The sequence below is a fragment of the Tubulanus polymorphus genome, chromosome 3, assembly GCF_964204645.1.
Source record: "Tubulanus polymorphus chromosome 3, tnTubPoly1.2, whole genome shotgun sequence".
NCBI lineage: Eukaryota > Metazoa > Nemertea > Palaeonemertea > Tubulaniformes > Tubulanidae > Tubulanus > Tubulanus polymorphus.
The window spans coordinates 12,944,790-12,966,939 of NC_134027.1; the positions used below are offsets into that span (position 1 = coordinate 12,944,790).

A 22,150-nucleotide genomic window follows, 5' to 3' on the forward strand; every position below is an offset into this window, starting at 1 on the left:
GTTTTGTGATTCGAGATGTCTATTATAATTCCTTTTTGTTATAAATTCATTACAAACTTCACATTTTATTTCATCCACATTCATATTTTCTAATCGTTCTTTTCTTTCATTGGAATTTTCTGAAGTTTCAAAATCTATAACATTTTTTATATGATTTGACGTTTTTTCATGTCGTGATTTTTGGGATTTATCGATGTATTTTTTACAATATTGGCAATAATATTGATTTTTATTAAAGGATTTGTGACACCTAAATTATTTCTGCGGTTTTAGTTAGTATGAATAAAATTATTACCGACAATATTTACGAAAATTAGAAGCAATGAACGTTTATATGGTTTTGAGAGCGATTTTGATGGAAAATCTCGCACAACAGTTGAAGCGCGCATCTTCGGGCATTTCCGTCAAACATCGGTGATGATGACGTATAACCGAGAAGACGAACGCGGAAGTGGCTCATTGTACAACGAAGGATTGACTAGCGCGGACGATATATTATTCGATTATTCTGTTTTTTCTAAGTTTTTCGATCATGCCTCGTCGTTGTGTTTACTACAATTGTAGTTCAAGTAATCGCTCTTTGTTCTGGTGGCCACGGGATACGGTTATTGCGCGTAAATGGACCGCATTTGTGAGCAGAAAGAGAGCACAATGGAAGCCCTCATCCACGAGTGTATTGTGTGGGAGGCACTTCACCAACGATTCATTTACGAACTATTCAATGTTTACTTCAGGATTCGCGACTAAGTAAGTCTTTTAACATTCAATATTTAAAATAAAAGCAGTATTGCTATCTCATTCTTTTCATCAGGTCAGGTTAAAAAGTGTTTCAGTACACGGAAACTGGGTCAGGTCCTTTCTTTGTTCATTGCTTCGTTTAGACATGTTTTCTGACTAACTGGTCTAGTAACTGCCTTCCCGACTCATTAATTGATGTATCATGGCTGGTTTTACAAGCTGCTCATATTGATTGCCTGAGGACTAAATGGACCTCCTGACTCGATGTTAGGTCTACACTTAAAACCTTGAAGCCTAATCTAGTATGCAAGTATAACTATCATATTTTGAATTCCATTTAGATTACATTTGAAGCCAGATGCCATCCCTACCATTCACATAAATGACGACGATGATAACAGTCAATCAGATACCACTAAAAGACCAACGTACGCAAAACGAAAAAGAAAAGAGTTGGTGGAAACTTTAGTAGCTGATACAGTATCTAACGAAGAGTTACAGCCTTCTACATCAACCGCTGAAACGTCATACAGTCCGACAGCTGATACATCAACCAGTCCAACATCATCACCAGATAGGCCTCCCAAGTTTGTCGAAAAATCGTCACAGAAAGATATTGAAGCAGAAACCAAAGGTAAATTTCACTATATCATAAAAAATTCATGCTACAATAATTTTCTGGCATTCCATTTATATTTTCAACCTGATTTTTAGAAATTATGTTGTGAAAAAGTCTGTAGGTTATCTGAGAATAATTGGCGTATTGTTAATCGATGTTTTATTTGTGTCATTAAAGGTAATCAAACGCTTGCATGGAGACCGAAATGTAATCGACGACACTATCCGAGTCAGGGTAAATTAACAAGGAAGAAAACAACTGGCACACAAATGACCCCTAAAAAGTTTAAGCCTTCGTATGATAGCACCGATACCGACGTATCCAGCGATGACGAATACTTCGACGATGATCCCGATTATGATCCAGGTGAAGATCCTAATGGATCATCTTCAACTGAATTTGACGATGAATGTAGCTCTTCAGTATTCGATGAAATGAGGTAGGATTTTAATTTTCCTACAGTGTTTTTTTACAACACTTATATCATAACTATGATAAGTATAATTTTTTTCAGGGATGAAGCAGAAGTGCCATTACAAAAGAGGTCAAAATTCATTGTTGACCAATCTGCATTGCTGGAACTGTTTGTGTTATGCGTTTTGTGTCGTGGGAAAAACACTGTCCTTCGCAGAGTAATTTCTACCCAGCTCACCGTGAAGACGAAGTGTCAGCAGTGTCACCATGAAACCAAATGGCAAAGTGAACCATGTGTAAAGCGTATCCCAATAACCGGTCTGTTATTAAGTTCACTGATAGTGCTGACTGGAAATCTCACCTCAAAAGTTATACGACTGCTCAGGTAAGAAAAAGAAAATCAAGCATTCAGTAAAAGGTTTACATTTTGATCGCTTTATAATATGGATAATTATCATTATTGGATTATCTGCTTATAGGTTGGCAGGTATCCAGTGCATGAGTACAAGAACTGCGTTTCGGCACCAAGCACAGTTTGTACATAAGGCAGTGTACTCTGTTTGGAAATCAAGTCGTCAGTCTTTACTCGACAGCCTCAAAGGATCAGCACTTCTCATTGGGGGGGATGCTAGGTGTGACAGCCCAGGACACTCTGCAAAATATTTTACATATTCGATAATGGACCTGAAAAGTAATAAGATAATTTCATCAGAACTGATACAGGTGTGGTATATCATTTGAAATTTTAGTCCTTTATAATAATATTAGTTCTTACTTATAAGAATATAATCTTATTATTCATTTAGTCAAATGAGGTAACGTCATCAAACGCTATGGAAATAGAAGGTCTGAAACGTGCTGCAGAACGATTGAAGACATACGAAATCACAGCTTTCATTAGCGATATGCACCCTTCAGTGCATAAGTGGGCTCGAGACACCTGGAAAGTATCTCATTACTTTGATACCTGGCATTGTGTGAAGGGTAAGTCAATTATCAAATCAGAATCCTGTTATAACATCCCGCTCTACTTTGAATCAATATCAATTTCACTTGGTGTTAACTCATTCTGGTATGAGAGCAACAGACATTTATTTTCTGTGTAATATTATGTTTTGCAGCAGTGATTAAGAAACTCGAGAAACTCAGTAAAAAGAAAGGTCTCGAAGATATCCAAGCTTGGATACAAAGTATCCGAGTTCACCTGTATTGGTGCGCTATGTCGTCGAAACCTGGGGACCATGAGGATATAAAACGAAAGTGGGAAACCTGTTTGGAACATATTTCAAACAATCATGAAAACTGTATGCATGGAGATTATGAAAAGAAAAGAAAATGGATATTACCAGGTATCTATGATAACCAAAAGTCTTCATAAGCTATTGACTTGATACATGGGTGATTAGTTGCATTTTACATGTACATATTATATTTCGTCATTTTTCTAGATACATATGCCGCAAGTGAGCTCGAGAAAGTAATGAAAAACACCAGAACAGTGAATCAAATCGGAAATATGTCATCGTATGGTCAGACGAGCTCTGTAGAAGCATTTCATAGTGTGTTAAACCACTTTGCACCTAAGATGATTCACTTTTCATATATTGGAATGCTTAGCAGGTTAGTAAAAAGTAGCTGTGAATAGCTTCAACTTGTTAAAACACTCAACATTCGTCTAATAAATTAGTGTCTTTACAAATTGGATCTGTGATATTTCTTTAATTTCCATAAACCTAAAGTGCGTGGGACATGAACCTGAGACTTATAAATCCTTCGTGGCTTTGTTTTGGTTCCAACTCGCTAGTGTTGCCATCTTTTGGTTTTTATTTTAACTTACTACATCTGTATGATTTCAAACCAGGCGATATGGACTAATAAAATATTCAGATAATATTGTCACATAAAATATGAAAAATTATTTCATTTTTAGGATGTGCACAGCAATCTTGCATTACAACGAAAATAGCGGCAGACTTCAAGCTAAAACTAAAGATGGGAATGAGCGTTTCACTGTATTTTATCCAAAACACAAAGATGGTCACACGCTTCGTAGAATATTGACCAAAGCAACATACGTTAGGTCACAATTGGATGCATATTAGAACCCTTTGATCATCGATAGTTTATAAACATATCATTGAAGCCTGTCTATAATTGAAAGCGGATCCTCATTTGCTTCATCAAATATCTTTTTAGGTTATGTCGATGAATGCGTTGTTGCAGCAATAAAGATTGCAAACAAGGAAGTCGAAGTGAGTGATTACTGTACTCCTCCACCTCATTTGAGTTCTCAAAAAGTGAAAGTAACCAAGGAAGAAGCCATAAACCAGCATTTGTCTCGCTTCAAGAAAGTTACAGAAATCGTGCAATCGAAGCCTCAATCCTCAGGACCAACACAGCAACAGAAGAGAAAAAGATCAAATAAACTGTAATCAAGATAACGATTAATGAAAAACTAATTCCTGAAATAATTTGTCCGTTTTATTTAATAAAGATACTTATATTATTATCTACACACATAATTCACTTAGTCGTCCAGTTTTGGCAGCCTGAATCCTTTATAAATGGCGAATTCTTCATCACCGTCTTTCGGAAAGTGTGCCCGGATGCACGAAACAACACAAGATGGCAAAATAACCCTTATCTTAGGTCCACAGAATCCCCAGCACCAACGAACAAACTGGCGATACGCAATATGTCTGTATTTATCATTGGTCTGGCCTTCAAATGCTCTTCTGCCGTATTGCTGGTTTCTATAACCACTCCAGGCTGTTTGAAGAACCCAGACATGTAGGCACACCCCCTTAAATCCATCGGTGTCAGTGATGCAGTTGTATTCCCTGGAATCGTATCCTTCGAGTTCTCGAATTTTCCCGGCAACAACATCTATCTCACTGCAACACACACATTCCGGTTCTGTTGTTAGAATTTGACAATGGGTGCATGTACACCTGTGAAAATAAATTAAAACATTCCATCAAGACATGAAAGGTGGATCTAATTATTTCTCGTCTGGGTCTAACTGCAGTTTGGGTCACCTTTCCACTGTGTGACGCTAGTTGTTAACGTAAGGTTAGGTACATAACCATTAGGGACACCTAAACTGCAGTCACTCCCTGGTCTGGAATGAGATATCGGGTAGGCTTTCTAGCAGTCTCTGATTGCCGTTTTAGATGGCTTAGTTAGTTTATACTGAATTCCTTAGATACCGGCTGTACAAAAAAAAAACTACAAAAGACTATAGAAAGCCTTCTGTTTTACTATTGGTTGACGGATGAATTTAATAACCGAATCCACCATTATCCTTAGATTGTGTCGCCCCATACTTTGTTAACAACAATAGAAATCCCTTACCATTCATTGAACCGATGAACATCTAATCTAGAGATTCTATCCGGTCTATTGTCCGGTCTAGCGCCGTCTTCGTCATCGTCTGATGCATCAGGCTCGTACAAATACGGCGGCTCTGCAGCATTAAAAACGTCCATATCGGGCCCCATTTCGCCCACCTCAATTTCAGATGATAGTGCACTTTCATCTGAGAATTCTCTTTCGCTTATATTTTCGCTCACTTCGCTAGATGAGGATGAATTGTCGGAGGAATAATCACTGCATTCTCTATTGTCGGCCATTTTGTTTCTGTTTGTTGTTCTCGGTTATACGTCATTCGATGACGTCATTGCCAACGCACGTGGCAATGTAGTCAAATGTAAACAAATCATCGGAATTTCTATTAAAAGTCGTATTTAGACCAGTTAGCTAAACCGTAGAAATGTTTTATTGATATCAGTCCAATCTACGATGATTCATCTACCAAATTAATCATTAAGAATGCAAAACCTGACTTATGTGTCACAAATCCTTTAACATTATTGTTTTCTGGCTGGTGTTCATTCTCCCCCATTTATTAGGAAAAAAAATTACTTGTGGTGATGAGTGGTGTCTCGACCGCACGACCTCTGGTATGAAAGCCCACTTTTCCAATTACTGTAGTATTAGACCAGAGAGACGACCAGAGAACAAGAACTCAGCACGACGAACAGTGTAGTCTTACAAAAATGCCTCCTGATTTATTCATACACAGATATTTATATGCAGCAAATATGACGGTCACAGACCGTGAATAACAAATAGTATTGAATTCGGAAATATACAGTTTACAGTTTACTGGACAGTTCAGTCACATTCGAAACAACAACAGAGTTGACAGAGTTGAGTCACTCCATAGGACCGAGTCCCGACATTCTCCCGGCGCGAAGTTTCTGCAAGGCTGCAACGGCAGCAGCACGTTTCGGGCGGATGATCCTTTTTTTTTACTCGCTTTTTCGGGTTGTGGCTCCTGTTTCGCGAATTCTTGATGATTTATTTCGAGCGGGTACAACTTATTAATGGGTCTACTCGTTCGACCCTTAGCGGTTCGCACGACCGCCGATCGCACACAGTTATCATTTCCACGATTCAACTTTTCGATGATACCCAAACGCCATGTAAGACGAGGGTTATCCGCGTGGATTTGAACGATATCACCTATTTTCACTATTTCCTGATTATTTCCGGACTGATTATGTCGCTCCCTGAGTGCGGTGAGGTACTCGTTTTTCCATCTACCCCAGAAATGCTGCACGAGTACGGCGCGATGTTCTTGCCGACGATTCAACTCGCTATGACCATAATCTGGATCAGCCAACGTATCAGCATCAGTAATAGGTTGCGGAAGAGCCGATATTCTGCGCCCATAGATTAAGTGAGAAGGAGTTAGTGGTTCTAGTTCTAAAACACGGCTATCAACATATGTTAAAGGTCTATCATTAATTATACATTCACATTCAATAACAACAGTATTCAATTCATCGTAGTTAAGTTTTGCACGACCGAGGACTCTTTTCAGACAGCTTTTTACCATCCCAACTAACCTCTCCCAAAGTCCTCTGAACCACGGAGCTCTTTTTGGAATGAAACGCCATTCGACCCCATTCTGGGCCATGAATTGAAAGATTTTCAGTGATTTGAATAAATTCGAGAGTTCCTCGAATGCGCATGTAACAGTTGAAGCATTATCAGAATACACAATACGTGGAAACGATCGACGAGCACAAAACCTACGAAATGCTAAAAGAAAGGCATCACAGGTAAGGTCAGTTACAAGTTCTAAATGTAACGCTCTAGTAATAGCGCATGTTATAAGACAAATATAAACCTTTGCATCAGATGATTCGGTTCTTACGATTAAAGCGCCTGTATAATCAATACCAACTACTGAAAAGGGTGGCGCTTCTTGAACTCGTACGGCGGGTAATGGAGCCGGATCGGGAAGCACGAATGGTTTACCAGTGCCAGCCTTAATACAAGGCACACACTTGTGTATCAAAGAGGTAATACGACGACGAATTTGTGGTACCCAATATTTCTGTCTAACAAACGCTATTGTTGCATTAACACCTTCATGCATTACCTTAATACAATGGACGTAACGAAGATACAAAAACGTGAATCGATGGGTTCTCGGCAACAGGATCGGGTACTTCGTTTTCACTGGAAGCCTAGCGTTCTGTATTCTCCCCCCGCAACGAAGGACGCCATCAGACAAAACAAGTTTCAACTGTCTTACCAAAACTTGTCGTGGCTTCGAATTGGAACGTAAGGAATGAATAATATCACCAAATCCTTCACTCTATGGAACGCGATTCATGCAATAAACATGACCATTGTTACGACGTAGGATAATTGCTGCGCCGTAGTATATTTGCGTCGGTGTATATTTTCTCCGACGTAGGATAATTGCTGCACCGTAGTATATTTGCGACGTGTCTACTTTTCATCGCATCTATTTCGCTGCGACGTGGGTAGTTTGTAACGACGTAGCTTATTTACGTGAAGGTTCCATAGTTCACCGTATGGTGGCGCCACGGTATTATATACTCAATAAAGTTAGAATTTAATTGAATCATATCGCTCTTTTCGACGCAACATAGTACGCCACAATCCGAAACTTTCGCGCTTTCCTTCGAATCTAATCTAATCTAATCACGCCGGTATACAAATCATGGATGCAATTCTTTCCGAGTTGAAACTTGATGAAGTAATAGAAACATTCCGGAGGGAAAATGTAAGGATAACTATTCAATATAAGGACAATAAGCCCATCCATCCAGATATATACATAGGCCTACCACTTACCACCAGTGTCGAGTGCCGCCGCCGGCGGACGATACGTTGATGGATCTGGATGGATGGATCGTCGATATGGAGAAGATCCAGACCATATCGTCGCCCGGCACGTGCACCCACTCCCGGACGATCGTCTCCTGTTGATGGAAATGAATTGTGATATGTTAAGATCATTTTATTATTATAATGACTAATGACAGGCTAGGCAGCTTTACAAGCCTGAAGTAATGTCTTGTGACGTGTAATAAGGATGTAAACTAAGTGCTCTTCTGGCTCTGGTATTTCTCAATAACCGGTAACAACATTTTTCCAGGCGCAGAGTCTAGGCCTACTCTCTCGAAGCGGTAACATAATTGGGCTCACAGCACAAGCGAGATAATGTGTTTTGCAGAATATTTTCATTATCTTATTCAGGTAACTCCAGCAGCTGTCGTAGCAATGCTCGACACTGACCTCACCTCCATGGGAGTAACAAGAATGGGCGATCGAGCACTCCTGAAAGTGAAATGTCGGCACTTTATATCATCAACTAGTGTTAATCGTCCAAGTGAGTAAATGGGAATTTACAATCATAAGTTGTAATAACGAGTACCAGTACTAAACCTATGCTTTAAATTTTTAGCTGTACCTATTCCGTCCTATGACATAGGCAAGGAGAGGAAAACTTTATTTACATCAAAAAAAGGATCCGAAAAACAAGTCGGCTATGATGAAATTAACTTTCTTTTGTCTAGGCAATCCTGACTGTGTAAGTTATAGATTTTCATTCATATACCAGCAGTTCAGACATTGAAAAGTTAATAGGCCTATTGTAAAGCTGTTTTGATTAAAAAATACCAAAGTAACTGTACATTGTATAACTCAAGTTAATAACTTACTTTTGCAGAAGTTATCTTCGAATTATCACTAATACGATCTGTTTCAATAATGGTTTTATTTCATTGCTTCCAGATGGTTATTCCGCATGACAGGGAAAGTAGAATTAGCCTGATACAGTCAGGATTGGGCGAGAAAACATTGGAAATAGAAAAAGATTCAACATTCATAGAACTTCGAGGTAAATTGTTCGAAGTGTTTCCACAGTTGTCCACCGGTGGTGGTTTCGAGTTTCTTGCTGCCAGGGCAAATAAAATGTTGGAGCTGCTTGACATTGAAAGCAGCTCCATCACACCGTATGCCTTGAAGAGCCTTGTGGCTCGAGGAAAAATCTATATTCGCCCCATACAAAGAGAGATATTGTCGCAAACTACTCCAAAGGTGAGTCAATGAACTATTTTCTGCTGTTCTTATAAATGATCTTAAGTATGAATAAAATTTGTTTCTGGTTGTAGGCGGAATCAGTGAAAGAAAAGTGCTTGAAATGCGATCAGGAATTTCCACTATCTTTGTTGAGGGAACACACTGAAAGCTGTGACGGGTATATATTTTTTCTTATTACAACGAACTTCACAGGACCAGAAAATCAGAACCCAGTTCCACAGTTGTGAGTTAAGATTTGACTCTGAGTTAAAACATTGAAAATGAACTAATTTTAACTCAGAGTTAACTCTAACTCACTACTGTGGAACCGGGTCCTGTTGGTTAAAACCAGTATAAAATTAATTTGTCTTACTTGGGTCGCAATTCTATATACATGTATGTTATCCGTATCTGATGAATTGATTTATTGTTTGTTATGATGAGGATTCCACTCTACAGATGAAAGGAATTAAATTTTTAAATATTATTCTTAAATCGCTAGTTTGATCGATGATCTACCGAAGATTTCAAATGCTGCTGCTGCTGCTGCTGCTGTTGCTGCTGTTAAGAGGAGCATTTCGTCTGTATGTATAGCTTGTAATATACATGTACATTGTAACAAGATGTTTCAGATTGCAGGCAATAACAGTTTATTATGTTTGTTGTAACTGCTGAATTAAAAAGTACACTCACTAAATATTTTATCAGTGATAAGTTTTCTATAATGGACCTAAGGATTATTATTATTATGGATTACAGACAAATGATGCAGAAAGAAATCCTAAACAAGTTCGGCCTAATTCAGCCTACAATTTCCACAGGTACGTTTCTTCAGCAGCTATATTCCACATTCGCTGTATATGGTGATGTTGATGTATGTTTTACAATTCATCATCAGGTGTCAATACTACCTACCATACATGTAAATGTAAGATATTCAATGCATTATTAGTTTCATAAAAAGCCGAGATGATTGTCTTAAATGGCTTGCTTCTTCCCAGCATCCTGGACACACCCTCTGATTCTTGTACTAAATTAGCTTATATAAAATGCATAATTGGTTTTATTTTAGGCACCAGGAGTTTATTGATCTTACTACCGATTTAGATATGATGTTTCCAGATGATGACAGTGATGCAGATTTGAATCAGGCAATTGCTAACAGCTTAGCCGAGGTGGTGGAACCACAATTGAAAGAGGAACGGTAAGCCACGGTCGTAAACTTTTCACTGTCAACGTGAATTGTATTAAACTCAGGAAATTGAAAAACTATATTTTCTTGCATTAACATTCATAGACAATTTCCTATCAGCTTTTCACGATGCCACATTCACACTTGTCATGGATAATCCAAATTTATTTTACAGTTACGGCATCATTATCTAAAAGAACAAAGGTAGTAGCATGGATATATTTTTGTTACCCAGTCTATATTCAGGTCTCTGCTTTTTATATGTCTATGTGTACTTTCTTAGGCTATCGGTGTGTAGATTTATTATATATGGTACATGTACATGCTTTCCTTCTCAATGGGGAACCCACAACACCAGCTATCTATGGAACGCGATTCACCCACCAGATGGCGACAGGTCTTCCGTTCTCAAAATCAGTTCATTGAATTTCATTGAACTGAATTTTTAGACTCGGGAATCCATATACTATGCAAATATGCAATAAATTCATTCTTTTACTTAGGTATCGGAAAGATAAGAGAAAAATTCATTCAGATTTAATTAATCGAAATGTGGAAAAAATTGAACGCGGACGACCAACTATCTACCAGCGAACCTGGCGGATCCTCGCCTGCCATGAGTGGAATCCTCGATTGCCGCAGTAGCGGTGTGTGGGTGCCCCATACACTCTAACCCTAACCAAAAAAAGTATTTGTTAACATTCACAAAAGCGACTGTAACCAAGTTTAAATCACATCATTATGTTGCACTTCATTAAGGTCTTTTCAATTTATTTCAAAGGTTAAATATAGAATGAAATATTTTCACTTTAGGGATGGCCGTTCTCTTGAGGTTATCGTAAAAGACCACGCTGCCAAGGTAGTTGAACAAGATTCCGAAGAGACATTGAGTTTCACGTGTAGAAGAAAGTTTATCTTTAAAGATGCCGTTGCTAAGCTGAAGAGGACGAATTCTTCAAAACTAACCAAGCCTGTTCAAGTGACCTTCTTGGGAGAGGCTGGAATTGACAATGGTGGTCCTCGAAGGGAATTCCTGGAATTAGTCATTTCAGAGGCTGCTAGATCTCCGCTTCTTGTTGGGCCAGAAAATTCGAGATCACTGAGTCATGACTTGGTAGCTCTGGATAACAGATCTTTTTTTCATTTTGGCCAGTTAATAGCTTTGAACCTTATTCATGGCGGGGCTGGGGCCCGCTTTTTTAATTCATTAATTGCCAAAATTATCCTGTCCGAGAAGTATGATGCCAAAACAATCGTTGTCGAAGAAGTGCCTGATGTCGATTTACGCAAAAAACTACAACAGGTGTAGTATTCATTGATTTTTTTAGCCCATTTGTACTGAAGTCCTAGTGGGCTGTTGCATTCACTTTTTAGCCCACTTGGGCTATTGCTAATTCCTCGACCTGTAGCTTCCTAATGAGTTTCAAGCTCATTGATTTGTATATGTTTACCATGATGTTGAATATTGAATTGTCAAATTGTCAAGCATTTCACAAAGTAGGCATGGTTTCCCTGGACTCTCAGTTCAAGAGTTTGTATTCGGGTTCATTATAAGACAGTACTAATACACTTTTGATTGTTTCAACTTTCTTTTGCAGCTAAATGAGATTTGTGACGAAGCTGAATTGGTGAAATTTGTAGATGAAAATCTAGAATGTCGCTTTGAAATGGGCTTTACAAAACCCTCTATTTTCATAAAATTGTCCGACAAACAAAAGATAGTAGAGTATCTGGCCTTGAACTCCCTGGTTCACCGTTCAAAATCAGAGCTAAACCAACTTCTAGAAGGTTAGTATTTTACAGTTTAGCAGTAGAATTTGCGAATGCAGCTATATTACATTTCGGTCTCAGCTTGGGTTTAAGGTTGTTTTCTGTTCACGCAGAGAGCTCGGTACGATTCTGTTCATTAGGGCTACAATGTTTGAATTCTTGTACATCTTATGTTATGCAGGCATGTCGACTCTCGGAGTTCTGGATCTCATCCGCAAATTCCCCTCATCATTCGAAAAGGTCTTTAGTGGGGCTCCAAGTCCAATGTCCGTAGACTACATGACACAGTTATTTCATGTTGATTACTCCCCTCCTGGATCAAATAAGAGGGTAGAAGAAGAACAAATTATCATGAATTGGACGTTCTTACTCGAAGAATCATTTGGTAGGTTTAAGCACCTCCTGGTGTTATCATTTATACATCTACAGTCAAAATCCATTTTAAGGCTGCTATTCTTTTTAATTTCACTTTTATTTTTCACAGAACAAACTTATGTAACAAAATTATTATTTCTCTGCATTCTGAACTTGATAATTGAAACAAACAATGAGTTATTTTCATTAAATTCTGTTACAGAAGGCAATATCAAGGAAAAAACAGATGTTGGCGAGATGACCCTGTCCTTGGAGGATATTCACATGTTTGTCACAGGATCTTCTCAGAAACCAATAATAGGTTTCCACCACAAGCCTAGGATCGAGTTCAATCATAGTGGTGATGGATACTTAGTACATGCCAATACTTGTGCCTTGGTAATAAGACTTCCAGTGAATAAAAAGATGCTTGAGGTTAAAAGTTTTGTCAAGGAGATGACATTTTGTATATACAATTCCCCGGGATTTGGATGTATATAAAATGATTTTATACATGCATTCATTTTAAATGGATATTCGAAGTAAATCAACATGAAATCCTCATGACACACATCCCATTTGTTTGTATGTTTTATTTACTATGTATTAAGTCGGATAATAGTCCTAGAATCTTTACCCTTTAAAGCTCAAAGCACCCTTTTTGTCAATAGCTAGTATGACGGTGGTCGGGAATTGGGCCTGATCCCTCACGAATATAAATTCCGTCCCCGCCCAGCATACTGGTTGTTGACTCTTAAAAGTGCCCCCTCTTGGAATTTATCAGTAATAGGGATAATAGGCTTTCAAGCCAAAGGTCGAACGGTCGAGCTTGTAAAAAATGAAAAAACATAAAAATAATTACAATTTCTACTTGAATTACTCGCGAAACTCATAAAAATGAAAAATAAATTCTCACACGCTCGAATTTATTTTTCATTTTATGAGTTTCACTCCTAATTCAAGTAGAAATTGTAATTATTTTTATGTTTTTTCATTTTTACTCACCCGCCCGTTCAACCTTTAGCTTGAAAGCCTATTATCCCTATTACTCTTAAAATATTCACATAAATGAATAACATTTAAATCATTGAACTTCTAAAATCAATTTTAATAAAAAATATAGTATTAAAATGGAAGCAAATAAATACTACTGCCCAACATGTAATATCGATATAGATAAATCCCAAAAAGCAAGACACAATAAAACTAGAACACATTTGTTTTTAGTCCAGTTGGTTAAAGCAAAGACATTTATCGAATTATGGAACTCAACACATAGTGAAAAATACGTTGAATCGTTATAAACGCCTGATAATACTCAGCTATATAGTTGGTTGTATTAACTCTAGTAAACATATGTTACCAGCTTATATTTCAATTGTAAAGAGTTAATTAATTTCATTGATCTAAATGTCTTTATTATTGATTTTTTTTTCAACTATATTTACAAGTCTCAACGCGTTGTGTATACGGCGAACGTTAGCGAATCACAAATCTCATAATTTACAAGTCTCAACGCGCTTTTTAGATGTTTCTGGACAACTAAGCTCTAACCAATCAAAAGTCTCTTAATTCGCAAGTCTCAACACACTTGTTCTAGATGTTTCTGGATATAGAATAGTATAAATAGGCGCGCACATCCGACGCTTAACAGAGCTATAGAATAAATCTATAAATTCACAGCTGTTACAGCTGTTACTCGCTGAGATATTATGAATCATTATTACAAACATGCAGAGAATATTCTAGAAAGGCGCGCCGGAACTAGATGACGTGGCATAATCAACGACGTGTTCATTCTAGAAATCACCCCGGAAATGGACATACGCTGTAATATTGTGCTCAGGATATTCTATCTTTCGAAACGAAATTAGGAGTTTATAGTATACAATTATAAATCTAAATGTAAGTACTGTTTGTTGTAGTTATTAAGGCTATTAAATACGAAACCTTTAGATATATTTAAGTGTATTTAGTATATATTTTAGATGGTTAGAGTTACCGCTAATATCTTTTAGATTAATGAAACGTCATACACATCAAGAAGCGATAAAGAAACTCAAGATACTCTTTCTGACTGAGGAATCAACAGCAATGGATATCGAACCAATAGAATCACCAAAAGATCGAAGAAGAAATATAATAATTTCAAAAACATTAAGACTCCAATGATTAAGTTTAACATTTGTTGATGTAGTTAAATATTTACCAGCAATTGAAAAAATGTTTGTAATTATAAATTGTATTTATAGAAATCAAATGATGTATTAGAAGAAATGACTGAACAACTTGTATAATGTATTGTGTAAATCTGATTTGTGAATTTTTATGTTCAGTCGTTTCTATTATGATTAACGCATGCGCATTAAGCAAAACCGGCCATAAATAGCCGCATGTGACACATGTAACGCATGTGACGAGGGACATGAATGCGTTTGAATTTTCTATGTTCAGTTGTTTCTATTTTACAGAATGAATATATAATTATGATTAACGCATACGCATTAAGCAAAACCGGCCATAAATGGCCGCATGTGACACATGTAACGCATGTGTTGTTTCTATTTTACAGAATTTATAGAATGAATTTATAATTATGATTAACGCATGCGCATTAAGCAAAACCGGCCACAAATGGCCGGCCGCTTGTATTATTTAGATATCAAGGAATCGAAACGACTTATCAAAAGCAACGAGGAATGAAAAAGGATGACGTTGGTCGAAGAAATGGAAGAGGATTATAAATTAACCAATTTAGTAAAAAAATACGTATAATAAATGGAACCAGAACAACCACAAATTATCAATATTACAAATAACACTGGCGTTATAAACATATATTACAAGAAGTGTTCTAAATGTGAATTAGATAAATCATTAACAGAATTTAGTAAGCGTAAGACTAGCAAAGATGGTTTTCAATATTACTGTAAAACTTGCATTAAACTATATACCAAACAATATCGAGAAGATAATATAGAACATTATAAATATTATATGACAAAATATATGAGAGAAAGATATCAAACAGATCTTAATTTTAGATTGAAACAATGCTTAAGGTCTAGATTAACACAATTATTCAACAAAGAAACACATTCAGAAACACTATCTGATCTATTGGGTTGTTCAGATGAATTTCTCAAATCATGGATTATATTTCAATTCGATGATAAAATGAATATAGATAATTATGGGGATCATTACCATATTGATCACGTGTTACCAATATCTAAATTTAACATGAATGATGAATACAATAAAAAACTTATTTGGGGTTGGAAAAATTTAAGACCTTTAGAAAAGAAAGAAAATCAAATCAAATCTAATAAACTAGATTTACAGTTATATTTAGAACAGTTAACAAAAGCAAAGAAATTTATTGATCAATGGAATAATAATCCAAATAATGAACAATACGTTGAGTCTTTAATGAGTGGTTAAAGAATAATAGATTTTAAATAAAATATAATAAAAATTACATACCTTCAACTATCTATTATTTCTATTTTAATTTTTAATATTTTCTTTTCAAAAAAGAATACTTTATATAACAAATAAAAAATACTAAAAAAACAATAACTAATACTAGAATTCTTTAGCTTTAACTATCTAGTATCATTTGAAGAATACTTATAATACTATTCTTATTAAATTTCTCTAATATAAATGTCTAAGAAATCGAATAAGAATAATATTAAAGTTGAAAAAACTTTGGAAGATTTAGGTCTAACAGATGATAATGATAATGTGGCAACTAAATGTGATAATAAAATTGATAGTAATATTGATTATGAATACTATTTATATTGTAAGTATCATCTAGAACTATTGATTGCGAGTGGAAAAACTAAAGAGTTTATTGGTAAAACAATAACTTTTCAAGAATTAGATAATATGAATAAAGAAAAAGTAATAAAATATTTTAAGATTTATGAAGAAGCTCGATTAGCTAGAATAAATGATTCTATTTCAGATGGTATTGTCAAATGTTATTCTAAGTTATGTAACCAGTTAATACCAATTGATGATGAAAATAAATTATATAGTGATTTGAAAAATGACTACTTAGTTATGACTGAATTACAAAAATGGGTCAGTTATGCTTCATTCCAATTAGGATCGGTTATGACATTAATTTCTACTGGTGTCATAACATTTTCGAACATCAAACCTATGGAATATAAATCAGGTAAGAACGAAACAGATGTACTACAACCAAACAGTGAAACAGAAAATGAATCAGAACAAAAATTAACTAAAATAAATGAGTGATGGAGTTAAGAAAAAGGCTAGATCAGAGAAACAAATTAAATGGGCAAGAGAATTAGGTAAAAGATCTTCAGAATTAAAAAAAGCTAAGAAAAAGAAATTAACTGATATAAATGAATCACAGAAATTATCTGATGGTGCCGTACAGCACCCACACGGTGGTATTGATTCAAATAATAATCCATCTAATTCTTCTAATGCTGGAAGTAATTATAAATTATATATTACAATTGGATTAGTAACAGTTATTATATTATCCGGTGTAATATATAAATCAAAATTCAAATCTGATGATAAATATGATTCCAATGATGATAAACCTATTATACCAGAAAATAAGTCAAATCATAAATCAAATGAAAATAAATCTAAAATATTATTAATGGATTAAAATAAGATGAAAAAAGAACAATATTTAAGAGATTTATATTATAACCCAGAAAGTGAAGTTTCATATTCAAATGTTTCGGAATTATGGGATAAAATTAAATCTGATAAAGAAAAAATAAAATATAGTGAATTAAAATCATGGTTACAAAATCAACCCACATATCAAATTCATAAAAAGATGGATAAAAAATATTTAACAAGAAAAGTAATGGTTTCATATATCGACCAACAATGGCAAGCTGATTTAATTGATATGAAAAACTGAGAAGAATATAACAAAGGATATTTTTGGATACTAAATGTTATAGATATATTCAGTAGATACGCATGGAGTATCCCGATTAAAAATAAAACTGGTATAGAAGTTACAAATTCTTTCAAATTAATATTTAAAGAAGCTATTCCAGATAAGATACAATTTGATGAAGGTAAAGAATTTTATAACAAACATTTTAAAAAACTATTAACTGATAACGATGTAGAATATTTTTCAACACATTCAGATAAAAAAGCATCTGTTATAGAAAGATTTAATAAAACATTGAAAACTAGAATGTGGAAATATTTCACCGCTAATGAAACATATAAATATATCGATGTGTTAGATGATTTAGTTAAAGGTTATAATAATTCTAAACATAGTTCGATAAATATGAAACCTATACAAGCTAGAAAAGAAGAAAATTCAGAAATAGTTTGGAATAATTTATATGGAGCATTTGTTACACATGATTTTGGAGAACCTAAATTTAAAATAGGACAACATGTTAGAATTTCTAAATATCGAAAAACATTTTATAAAGGTTATACCCCTAATTTTACTGAAGAAATATTTAAAATTAAAAAGATAATATTAACTAAACCATTTGTTTATAAATTGTTTGATTTAAAAGATGAAGAAATATTAGGTTATTTTTATGAACAAGAATTATCATTAGTACCAAATCCAGATGAAATAGAATACAAAATAGAAAAAGTATTGAAAACAAAAACTCTTAAAGGAAAAAAGTATTCTTTGGTGAAATATAAAGGATATGATGATAAATTTAATGAATGGATTTTATCTAGTAAAATTAAAAGAATAAATGAATAAAGATTTGTTTATATTTGAACCACATAATATGTTAGTTACTGGAGTTACAAATTGTGGTAAAACACACTTCATATTATATTTATTAGAAACTATTTATAAAAATCATTTTGATAATATAATATTATTCTGCCCAACTTATGAAATGAATGAAACGTATAATAGAGATATAGTTTTTAAAGATAAAAAGTTTATTATATTAAATTCTAAAACAGTGAAAGATAATTTAGATAATTGTATAAAAATTGCATTAGATATTTATAAAGGATCTAATACATTATTTATTATCGATGATTGCGCAAATTTACATGATTCTAAAATTAGAGAAAGTGAGTTATGTTATTTAGCTTTCTCTGGTAGACATTTTGGGATAACAACATGGGTTTTAAATCAAAAATATAATTCAATTGTTAAAGACTTTAGAGAGAATATAAGATTTCTAGTTTTATTCTACAACAAAGATAGAAAATCTATGCAACAATCATTGGAAGAAAATCAAATTATACCTACTGAATTACATGATGAATATATGAATAAATTAAAGAATAATAAAGGTTCAAAATTATTACTGAGATTACAATTTCCATATGAATATAAATTTATAAAATAAAATCCTAATTTGGAATATTATAGAAACTAATTTATATATCTATGTACTAGACGTACGAGTAAGAAAGTAAGATTCTTACCTTTTTACTTTCTTGGCAAGAATCTTAGATTCTTACGTACGTCTAGTCCATAAAAATATGAATTATTAAATGAAATATATAATAATGAATAAATCATATATTAAAACTATGTTTATAATTTATATTTATAATTTATGTTTATAATTCATATTTATAATTTATATTTATAATTTATGTTTATAATTTATGTTTATAATCTATGTTTATAATTTATATTTCTTGGCAAGGATTCTTGGATTCTTACTTTCTTACTCGTACGTCTAGTGCATAGATATATAAATAGTTTTATAGATATATAAATAGTTTTATAATAATTATTCTAATTTTGTTTCTAATACATTTATAAAATCATCTTCGTTTATATCAAATTCTCCATAAGTCTTTGGTATATTTATTGAGTTTAGTCGATCCATCATTAATCTATAATCAGTAGGCATATTAATTTTTTCTTTTATTTTTTCAAAGTTTTCATCAAAATCATAATAATAAAAATCAATATCATATCCAAAATTAATTATCAAATAAGTTGAATCTTTTCTTCTCACATATAATAATTTATACATTTGTTCAAGATTATCGTTTGCATAATCTAAAAATTTATGTAATAACAAATTATAGAATATATCATATTGGTTAATATTATAATCAAAATATTTTATATATTCTAAAGGGTTATTTAACAATGGTAACATACCCACTTTTTTATAAACATTAATTAGATGTAATTTTGATTTATAATGAGTAATTTTATCAACAGGTTCAATTTCTTTATTACAATAATCACATATTAATTCTTTTTCATTTTCTATGTGCCACTTAGATTTTTTATGTTTAGAAAAATTACTTTTAGAAATATCTAAATTACAAATGTTACAATGTTTTTTAGAATCATCAATTATTTCATTATCTGTTATATCATTATCATTAGTTTCAATTGGGTTAACATTATTTATTACATTATCTGTTATATTATCTATGGTATCATCAGTTTCAATTAGGTTAACATTATCTTTTATATTACTAACTGATATATTATTATCATTATTATTCTTTTCTTTTTCTATATGTTTCTTTGATTTCTTATGTGATGCCCAATTTTTATATGATATATATTTCTTACATACATCACAATATTTTTCATTTATCTTTTTGGTTTTGATATCAGGTTCAATCTTATCATAATTCGATGTAGAAGGTATAACATTATCTTCTATTTTAGATTCAATATTATCTTCTATTTTATATTCAATATCATTCTTATCTTCTATTTTAGGTTCAATATTATCTTCTATTTTATATTCAATATTCTTATCTATTTTACTTATTCTATATTTGAATTGATTAAAGTAATCTCCAAAATACCTACTGTATTCATCATAAGGTAATATATAATATATATCTGATATCATTTCACTTGGAGATTGTATTTCATATATTCCACCTTCCATTTATTATATATATTTTTATTAAAGTTAAAATTTTAATACATATCACTATCTAATTGTGAATTTACAATATTTAATTGCGCGTCAGATATAATATAAATGTGCATTTTGAAATTTTTGATTCCCTTTTTCTTTGTCATGAATAATTGTATTACATCTTTAGTGTTCTGTAGTTTTTTTCCAGAACCATGTAATGAATTATCTTCAGTTGTTCTAAAATCTAACCATAATGCATATTTATTACCGGTATAATAATCAATTTGATTAATGTTACAATTTTCAAATGATTTTACTTTTTCATTCATAAAATGTTTTTTAATTTCTACCCATTGATCAATCATTCTCATTCCTTGACAAAATATTTTATTCGCTATTCCTTCGATAGTTATTTCTACTTTTGCTATTTCAGGATTATAATAATTGTCAACATTTATTGCACCATTAGTATACGTTCCAATGGTAAAAAATATTAATATACCTTTAATAGATCTTCTAGGAAAGTTAATATTCTCATTAATTATTTCATCATTTGCATTAATAGTTACAGTTTTAAATTTATCAATATAATCATATAATAATGAAAATCCTTGATTGTATTGGGTTTGAATTATACTTGAAATATTTTCATCAGTTACTGTATCATATTCTAAACATATATTCGATAATTTATAACTCATATCTTTATTAACGCTAGATAATACAATTTCATTTACAGGAGCAAATGTTATCTCAAATATAACGTCTTCTTGAATTGCGCATTTATATAAAGGTGCATTATTATTTATCAATTCAAAGTCTAATGGAATTTTATATTTGCTTCCATATATACTTTTTATCAATTTATCTACATCATTAGTTAATATTGCGCTATTAGCTTCTGATCTTAATTTATTTTGGTTTTCTGATTGAATTCCTTGAAATATCATATTATTTCTATTTTCTTTAGTTAACCATAAATCTTTATAATGTGAAAATAAATTATAATCATCTAATGAGAAAACTGTTTCTGGACCAATCTTTATTGTTAACTTTTTAATCAAATATCTTCCAACATTATCAACAACATAATTATTATTATTACCGATTACTTTTATATAAGCTGATAAATAAATACTGTTTGGAACATAAAAAGTATTTTGTGTTAATCGAGGGATTCTAACGTATAAAGTTTCATCGGGATTAATATTTGAAGGGTTATGAGTAATTATATGATGTGATCTTTCTGCTTTAATAGCATTAGATATTCTATGATTCTTCGAAGGACTTATATAACTCCCACTCATTTATTTAACAAAAAAATTAATTATTTATTTTTTGATATCATGGTTCACTTGATATTTTTTGATATCATATTTACTAAACCAAAAATAATAGCACTTACAACTGTAATTAAAAATAAAATAATATGTTCAGCAGCAAAGTTAATAATGTTTCCTGCAGATTTCAATATAAAACCAACAATTGAAGCAATAACTCCTGGCAATGCTGCAGCAGATTTTTTAGATAGTTCCCATAAATATTTTGCTAATTTCTTTAAACCATCTTTAACTTTATCTTGTATAGAATTATTACCTGGAGGTTTATCTGGTTTATTGGGGGTGGGAGTAGGAGTAGATTTTAAAGCATTTGATATTGCTAAACCAATTGTTGTAAATAACATAGTTACAGCTGTTAGAATTGAAAGAATTGTTATACCTTCTAATTTAAATAATAATCTTATTCTATCTTTCAATGATATTTCAGAATCTGGTTTAATCAACAAATCTTTAA

At 32.9% G+C, this 22,150-nt stretch overlaps 5 protein-coding genes and 1 long non-coding RNA gene across 6 annotated transcripts; 4 read left to right on the forward strand and 2 right to left on the reverse strand.

The window, feature by feature from the left end:
* The first annotated feature begins 235 nt into the window (after positions 1 to 235).
* Positions 236 to 4,203, forward strand: LOC141902098 (uncharacterized). Its single transcript, XM_074789739.1, has 10 exons — positions 236 to 747; positions 1,080 to 1,372; positions 1,535 to 1,796; positions 1,872 to 2,156; positions 2,251 to 2,494; positions 2,578 to 2,755; positions 2,893 to 3,120; positions 3,220 to 3,391; positions 3,702 to 3,851; positions 3,915 to 4,203. Exons 1-10 carry the CDS (start codon positions 533 to 535, stop codon positions 4,201 to 4,203), a joined length of 2,316 nt encoding a protein of 771 aa, XP_074645840.1. The 5' UTR covers positions 236 to 532.
* A 48-nt stretch (positions 4,204 to 4,251) lies between these two features.
* On the reverse strand, positions 4,252 to 5,480 carry LOC141902555 (uncharacterized). The gene is made up of 2 exons (XM_074790337.1): positions 5,126 to 5,480; positions 4,252 to 4,722 (listed from the first exon to the last, which is right to left on the reverse strand). The coding sequence occupies exons 1-2, from the start codon at positions 5,401 to 5,403 to the stop codon at positions 4,299 to 4,301; spliced, it is 702 nt and encodes a 233-aa protein (XP_074646438.1). The 5' UTR covers positions 5,404 to 5,480; the 3' UTR covers positions 4,252 to 4,298.
* A 471-nt stretch (positions 5,481 to 5,951) lies between these two features.
* Positions 5,952 to 7,220, reverse strand: LOC141902099 (uncharacterized). The gene has a single exon (XM_074789740.1). The coding sequence runs from the start codon at positions 7,218 to 7,220 to the stop codon at positions 5,952 to 5,954; it is 1,269 nt and encodes a 422-aa protein (XP_074645841.1).
* A 12-nt stretch (positions 7,221 to 7,232) lies between these two features.
* LOC141902100 (uncharacterized) lies at positions 7,233 to 9,846 on the forward strand. The gene is made up of 6 exons (XM_074789741.1): positions 7,233 to 7,289; positions 8,354 to 8,440; positions 8,589 to 8,687; positions 8,891 to 9,196; positions 9,271 to 9,356; positions 9,681 to 9,846. Exons 1-6 carry the CDS (start codon positions 7,233 to 7,235, stop codon positions 9,844 to 9,846), a joined length of 801 nt encoding a protein of 266 aa, XP_074645842.1.
* Positions 9,847 to 9,937: 91 nt separating this feature from the next.
* Positions 9,938 to 11,467, forward strand: LOC141902583 (uncharacterized). The gene is made up of 4 exons (XR_012618902.1): positions 9,938 to 9,999; positions 10,251 to 10,382; positions 10,546 to 10,574; positions 11,184 to 11,467. It is a non-coding gene; the product is annotated as an uncharacterized LOC141902583 (long non-coding RNA).
* Positions 11,468 to 11,606: 139 nt separating this feature from the next.
* LOC141902101 (G2/M phase-specific E3 ubiquitin-protein ligase-like) lies at positions 11,607 to 12,995 on the forward strand. The gene is made up of 4 exons (XM_074789742.1): positions 11,607 to 11,673; positions 11,969 to 12,158; positions 12,322 to 12,525; positions 12,718 to 12,995. The coding sequence occupies exons 2-4, from the start codon at positions 12,038 to 12,040 to the stop codon at positions 12,993 to 12,995; spliced, it is 603 nt and encodes a 200-aa protein (XP_074645843.1). The 5' UTR covers positions 11,607 to 11,673; positions 11,969 to 12,037.
* The last annotated feature ends 9,155 nt before the right edge of the window (positions 12,996 to 22,150 follow it).

Coding starts and splice junctions, on each gene's coding strand:
- LOC141902098 (XM_074789739.1), top strand. CDS start 533: ATGCCTCGTCGTTGTGTTTACTACAATTGTAGTTCAAGTAATCGCTCT. Junction 748..1,079: donor ACTTCAGGATTCGCGACTAA/GTAAGTCTTTTA, acceptor AATTCCATTTAG/ATTACATTTGAAGCCAGATG. Junction 2,157..2,250: donor AAAGTTATACGACTGCTCAG/GTAAGAAAAAGA, acceptor ATCTGCTTATAG/GTTGGCAGGTATCCAGTGCA.
- LOC141902555 (XM_074790337.1), bottom strand. CDS start 5,403: ATGGCCGACAATAGAGAATGCAGTGATTATTCCTCCGACAATTCATCC. Junction 4,723..5,125: donor GTTCATCGGTTCAATGAATG/GTAAGGGATTTC, acceptor TTATTTTCACAG/GTGTACATGCACCCATTGTC.
- LOC141902099 (XM_074789740.1), bottom strand. CDS start 7,220: ATGCATGAAGGTGTTAATGCAACAATAGCGTTTGTTAGACAGAAATAT.
- LOC141902100 (XM_074789741.1), top strand. CDS start 7,233: ATGGACGTAACGAAGATACAAAAACGTGAATCGATGGGTTCTCGGCAA. Junction 9,197..9,270: donor TGTCGCAAACTACTCCAAAG/GTGAGTCAATGA, acceptor TTCTGGTTGTAG/GCGGAATCAGTGAAAGAAAA. Junction 9,357..9,680: donor CACACTGAAAGCTGTGACGG/GTATATATTTTT, acceptor TTAAATCGCTAG/TTTGATCGATGATCTACCGA.
- LOC141902101 (XM_074789742.1), top strand. CDS start 12,038: ATGGGCTTTACAAAACCCTCTATTTTCATAAAATTGTCCGACAAACAA. Junction 12,159..12,321: donor GCTAAACCAACTTCTAGAAG/GTTAGTATTTTA, acceptor TATGTTATGCAG/GCATGTCGACTCTCGGAGTT. Junction 12,526..12,717: donor CTTACTCGAAGAATCATTTG/GTAGGTTTAAGC, acceptor ATTCTGTTACAG/AAGGCAATATCAAGGAAAAA.